Below are 6,714 nucleotides of genomic sequence, written 5' to 3'. Positions count from 1 at the left end.
TTAGGAATCTTTCATCTTAGAAATAAGTCCTAGGAAGCAGCTATGGTGTTCCTGGCTCTGATACCTGCTTCTGCGCGGAATGGTCTTTCTTTGAAAATATAGAATAACATGTATCCCTAGAATTCAACCATATGCTTTATCCTTCAGTAACTTTCACCGGCACTTACGGACATATAAAACAGTTCTATCGTATGAAAAACACATATGTTCGTATAACACGAATACAATTTAAAGGAAGATGATACATTTCTCAACAGCTATGGGCGTGGGCGAACAGAATAGGCACCAGTGCTAACAAAGCTCATATAATACAAAACTGAATAGAGGCGCTCTGCGCCACACCATGCCAAGTCCACCTTGCCCCCTAAGTCGGGTCCAGCATCCTCATCTTCAACCCACAAGCCGGCGTTGGCCCCGCCCCTTCCGAGCTCCGCCTTTAAGCCTGTCCTGCCAGGAGCCGTGCCCCGGCGCAGCCACGCCCCGCTAAGCCACGCCCTCGAACTGCCCGCCCCATGCACAGCCACGCCCCGCTAAGCTACGCCTTCGTTGCAGCCCCACAAAGCCACGCCCTAATAAGCCACGCCCTCGAGCTGCCCTCCCCGTCGAACCACGCCCCCGACAAGCCACACCCCTCCGGCTAGGCGGGGTCGGCTCCGCGCTCCGCCCTAGTGGTCCCGCGGTTCGGAGCCGTCCGCGGAGCGTGGGCGAGCGCCCACTGGAGCCGATCCCGCGCACAGGCGCGGGAGTCTCGGCGAGCAAACATGGCGGCTCTGACGACCGTGGTGGTGGCGGCGGCGGCCACGGCGGTTGCCGGGGCGGTGGCGGGGGCGGGCGCGCCTGCGGGGACCGGCGTGGGAGCGGCGCCGACGCCGCAACAGGTAACGGCGGAGGCTCGGGCCTTGCTCGGGCGAGCCTGGCGTTTGATGGCACTTAGAGCCGGGACCGTGCGGCGCTGGGGTCGGGCCTCAGTGGAAGCTCGGGCCGCCGCTTCCTCGCGCCGTGTGATAGGACTCCCTTTCTTCAAAAATGGGAGCTAGTGATGGGAGCTCTGGGTATTTAAGTCGGCAGTGACCCAGGGCTCCAAGCTAGCTTGGAGAGAGTCTGAGCACCAAGAAATTGGATCCGTTGACTGCATCGGTGCAAGAAAGGTGTTTACCAAGATGGGGGGTCCTAAGGATCCCATCTCTGCTGGGTGGAATGGGAGTCTTTCGCTCAAACGATCAGACCCTTTTTTCTGCTTCAGTTTTTCTCTGTATATAGCACTTAACACACAGGCTCTGTTCCATATTTTATACCTGTTTTTATATTATATTATTGCCTCCATGAAAATGTAAGTGCCAGGAGGGTAGACATTTTCAGAAGCTTTAGGCACTGTTGTATTCCTAGCACCAAGGACTGCGCCCGTTGTGTGTCCAAGACGGTGCCTTCGAGATAGTAGGCACTTACTAATAATGTGGTTCAGTCCAGACGTGAAGGAAAGCTACTGTGTGCCGAGGTCTGGCTCCACCTTCTTTTTCTTTGGGAATACGGTGTTCTTTCTAGCATCAAGTTAAGGAAATTCCATTTAGGGAAGATTTTTCTCACACATCCTTTGCTTTTCTCCCCGTTCTCTCTATCTATGTAGCTCCCAAAATAACTTATATTTTAAGGGAAATAGAAAATAAAAATTTAAAATAGATTATGTAAAATTTTCTTAAGTATATTTTTTAAATGCCTGACCATTTGATTGTAGTGCATACTTGTAATCCCAGCATTCAGGAGGCAGAGGTCGGAATGTCAAGAGTTAGAGGCCAGTATGGGCTGCACAATGAGAACTTTTCTTAAAAACAAAACAAACAAAATACCAAAAGTAAAAAATGGTCTGATTCCAGTGGTTTAATCATGTTGAACGTCTTTTTCCATGAAAACTTTCTGCCATATTGTAGTTCAGTATGATTTCCTCACCTACATCTGTATGCCATGTTTTACGTGCTGGTGTACCCAGCTTCCTTATACTCCTACTGGCGTGCACTATCCTGATTCCACCCTGGTCATTTGCAATGGTTGTATTTGCTTTACAGGGCTTGGAGCAGAAAGTCCTGTGGGACTATTTCACTCTATGATGTTTAGCAATCCCTGGAGACATCTTTGGTTGTCACAACGGGCAGGATGTGGTACTACTCCAAACCCCTATTACTGCTAACACCTAGTGAAAGTAGAGACCGGAAGACAGTTCCCCACTGAAAAATGACCTGTTCGACAATGTCAGTATACTGAGATTGAAAAACTCTAAAATATATGCCTCACAGCAATGATGAAGTAGAATTTCTCAAGAATAGTAAGTTGTTTTTTTTCTTAAGTTAAAGTAGGGACTGGGAAGATGGCTCCCTTGGTGAAGTGCTGGCTGCATAACTTTGAAGACCTGAGTTCGTGGTTGGGTGCTATAACATGCACCTGCAATACTGGTGCTGGAGACCTGGGGCTTGTTGGCCAGCCAGCCTAGCCAAACCAGTGAGCTCCGTTATCCATCAAAATAAATAAATCAATAAAATAAGGTGGAGAGCAATTAAGAAAGGCAGCTGATGTCAGCCACCAACTTCCTCACGTATGTGTACCAACACATCCAGCATACACATGTGAAAAAGTTATGTTGTGATATTTCGGATACGTTCGTGTGTTGTCAGTTCTTCATACTCCTCCTAATATCTACACACACACACACACACACACACACACACACACACACACACACACACACACTGGCACATACAAACCCCGCCCCCTAACGCTGAGCTTCAGTATTTGTCAGATGATTGACGAGTATCCGTCTTAACCCTAAAACCACACATGTTTTCTGGAGAAGAGATCATTTTTATCATAGTCTCATGATATTAGAAATCTCTACCTAAAGACCTAAAGTTCCTGTCGGCTGAGTCCCCCTAGCAAAAACCACAGATGGGGTGACTTAAACAACAGGAATGAAGGTCCTCACTCTAACAGAGGCTCGATGTCCAAATCTAGCTGCTGTGAGGTTCCTCTTCTCGCTGGTTCATATGGTCTCTGTCCTGTGTCATGCAGGGAGAGCGTGATCTCTGGTGTCACATAGAGTACTGTGTGCACAGTCGTTAGGCTAGGGAATGTTACTCATTTCTCACCTATTATGAAAAGTAAAATTATCTGTGCTTTTTAGTATTTCTGTATTATATGTTCCTACTTCCTCAATAGCTTTTTAAGTGTATTGTAGTTTCCTCTAAAATACAACACTCCCTCCTAGAGGGAAACTCATTAAGCCTCACAATGTTCTAAAGGAAGGTAAAACATTGCATCCTGCTTGGAAGATTTTTAAGATTCCAGAGATGGGCTGCAAAGATAGTTCAAAAATTAAGAGCACTTGTTTTTCAAGAGGACATGGGTTTTATTTTCAGCACCCCTATGCTGACACAACCATCTGTGCCTCCAGTTCCATGAGATCCATGATCTCTCCCTCTCTCCTCCCACACACATAATTTTAAAAATGTTTAAAAATTAAAACAGAATGTACATTTCAGAATTCTCTGACCTCTGCAGACAGCAGTCATATACGTGGTGCACAGACATACATGCAATCAGAATACCCATACATGTAAAATAAAAGTAAATCTTAAAAAAAAAAAAAAGACCCCAGATGTTCTAAAGAAAGGCTACTTAAGAAGCAGGAAGTAGATAACCCAAAAGCTTCAAGAAGTACCTGAAGTTGACTAAATGCACTAGGGCCCTCCCTCCCTAAGCTTATATAAGCAGGAAGGGCTGCTGAGAGACACTCCGAGGCTAGCCCAGGTTCCTAGAGGAGGTAGGTAGGTGGGAGAAGTACTCTGGAAGAAGCAGAGACCAGCTGCACTGCCTGGAAAAGTCACTGTCTCACTGAGCTGCCTGCCTGCATGTTGTGCAGTGGGCTTCAGGTCTCCAACTTTGGTGAACTGTCACGCGTGCTGAGTGGTCTTTGGTGATGCAGCTGTCCTTGAGTCATTTCTTCTGTAAGTCACCCCTCACCCATACTTTTGTAAGAAACCCCAGTAAACCCGTTAGTTCACCAAGGTGGACGTCGGCAGTTGTCCTTGCTTTGGGCTGTTAGACTTACCAGGCTTCTGCTCACATCTCTTTAGGAATAGCGTCCCCAGCACCTTTCAAGGCTCGCTACTTTTCTCAGATTTCCTGTTTGTTCCTAGCAACTGTTCTTTTAGCCATTTAAGTTACTGAATTATGCCTTTAAAATATTGCAGAACTTAATTATTGTGTGTGTGTGTGTGTGTGTGTGTGTGAGAGAGAGAGAGAGAGAGAGAGAGAGAGAGAGAGAGAAAGAGAGAGAGCGCGTGTGAGTACCACAAGGAGCGCATGCAGCATAGCAAGAACTTCACCTGCTGACTGCCACCTTGACAGTCCCCCCCTTTTGAAGAATCTAACAGTGTCATACTAGTGGTTTTGAACCAAGTGTTACCCAGAGACAGGGCTCTAGGCCTTTTGTTTTGGTTCCAGTGGACTTCTCTCTAACGACCTGAATTTTACGTCTCTCAACTGACTGAGATAGTTCCTCAATAATAATTTCACTCTATGGGACCTAGGCAATGGCTCAGTGGGGCAGAGCTAGTTTTCTGGAGGACCAGAATTTGGCTCCTGGCACCCATGTTGGTGGTATGCAACCACCTCTAACTCCAACTCCAGGGGGACTGATGCCCTCTTCTGGCCTCTGAGGGCACCTGCATACAAATTCATTCATTCATTCATTCATTCATTCATTCATTCATTCTCTCTCCCTCCTTCCCTCTCTCCCTCTGCCCCCACACACATAATTTTAAAAATGTTTAAAAATTAAAACAGAATGTACATTTCAGAATTCTCTGATTTTAAATGATTTTCAAAATGAATTTCCCATAAAAAGTCCTGCACATGTACAGAGCTATGTGTATGGCCAGCTGTGTAAAGCTGAATAATGTTCTTCAAGGCTCTGCGCATCCCAATTTCCAGTACCTGTGAGTGTATAACTGTATCATAGGAGACTTGGCAGATGTGATTAAATACCGTAAAACGGGAAGATTATCCTGGGTTCTCTGAGTGGACCCAGTGTGACCCCAAGGGTCCCTTTACAATAGGCAGGGAAACCAGAGCTAGTGGCAGGAAGTATGATGACGTAAGCAAGAGAGCAGTTGTATGAGGAAAGGGTCATGAACTGAGGAGGGAAGGCAACCTCTCAAAGCTGCAAAATGGAAGTGGGCTCTCCCTGGAAGCTTCCAGAAGGAACAAACCCTGCAGATACCTTCAGTTCATACAATAGTGAACAAATTATATACTTATGTGGCTCAACTGATAAATGAATATAGTATAGAATTATTAAATCATGTAGCCATTCCATCATTTTGTTTTGGTAGTCAGATATTTGGAAATTTTCTTTTAACTTGAATCAACTTATTGAACAAAACTCAAAGTTTCCTCACGTAGTAGGTGGCTCTCATTGCTTTGACAAAACACCTGGCCAGAAGTTGAGGGGATGTTTATTTGGGTTTAATTGAAGGGAGAAGATTTACTGAGGAGGGGAAATGCCAGTGAGGATGTGAGGCAGCTAGTCACATTGTGTCCATGGTCAGGAAGCAGAGAAGGAGGAATTCTGGGATTTGGCCCCAGACACCAGCCCGTAGAACGATGCTGCTGCCCACATATGGAGCAGTACAGCTGACCATCGGCTACTCATACCCTTCCTCTCCTTCCTCCAGTCTCTGTCACCATTGTTCTGTTATCTTTTTCTATGAAATCAACTTTGCTGAAGAATCTCCATGCAATAAGACCATGTGGTATTTGTCCCTCTGTTTGGTGTGTTATACTTAGTGTGATGTTCTCTAGGTTCACAGCTTGGCTGAGACCTGATTTACAGAACTGTAAGAGATGAAATTTGTTGTGTTTTAGTCACTAGTGTGTGCGTTTCTGATTTGTTTGTTGTAGTAGTGACAGGAAGCAGAAAGAAGGACCCGAGAAGGTTTTCATCTTCATCTGACTGGAGTTCCATGCTGGCAGAGGGAAAGGCTGAGACGGAGTGCAAACTGCTGGTTGAGTGTTGGTCACATGCTGCTGCAGGAGACTGATCCTCCTTTTCCCAAAAGGACAAAAGAACTCCTTGGCTCTCAGTATCCCCGAGAGTCTCTGCTCACCTGTTCGCTGACGGCTAAGCTAGCTGAGCAGAGGTTATGGTGCCACATGAGACAAAGATAAAAGCTTCACAAAATTAGTTCATAAATTAAATAAACACAAAACAAACCCCAGAAGCCTCAATTTTGGCTTTGCTACATTATATTGTGTCCATTTCTTAACATAAAATTATGAACTGTAAAGAAATAAATTCACATGTGATAAAATAATAAAGAAAGAAATTTACATCTAAGAAGGAATAAAGCATTAAACAGGAAGACCAGATATAGGGTGTGCTGTACAGGCTTTATAGAAATTATGCCAGGTCTTTGTTTGTTTGTTTACTTTGAGATGGAGATGTGCTGTATTGCCCAAGCTGATTTAAAACTCAATTCAAGTATCCTGCTCTGGCCTCCAGAGCAGCTAGGAGCTGGGACTACAGATGTACTGCATGCACAGCCTTAATCACTTCTACTCAAAGAACTAAAGAAAAACATGCCTAAAGAAGTAAAAAGAAAAAAGTATGAGATTGATATCTCACTAAATGGAGCACACACACACACACACACACACACACACACA

The 6,714-nt window shown here is 45.3% G+C and overlaps 1 protein-coding gene across 1 annotated transcript in view; it reads left to right on the top strand.

Moving 5' to 3' along the window:
* Positions 1–688: 688 nt before the first annotated feature.
* Positions 689–6,714, top strand: part of Ccdc112 (coiled-coil domain containing 112) — a 27,459-nt gene continuing 21,433 nt past the window's right edge. Inside the window, exon 1 of the mRNA XM_005356379.3 lies at positions 689–878. Within this exon, the coding sequence (XP_005356436.1) occupies positions 762–878 (117 nt within the window). The 5' untranslated portion in view covers positions 689–761. The remainder of the gene's footprint in view (positions 879–6,714) is intronic.

Source organism: Microtus ochrogaster, chromosome 18 (genome assembly GCF_000317375.1).
Source record: "Microtus ochrogaster isolate Prairie Vole_2 chromosome 18, MicOch1.0, whole genome shotgun sequence".
Lineage (NCBI taxonomy): Eukaryota > Metazoa > Chordata > Mammalia > Rodentia > Cricetidae > Microtus > Microtus ochrogaster.
Note: the sequence above shows the minus strand (reverse complement) of the source record. Positions and strands in the feature narration are given on the sequence as shown.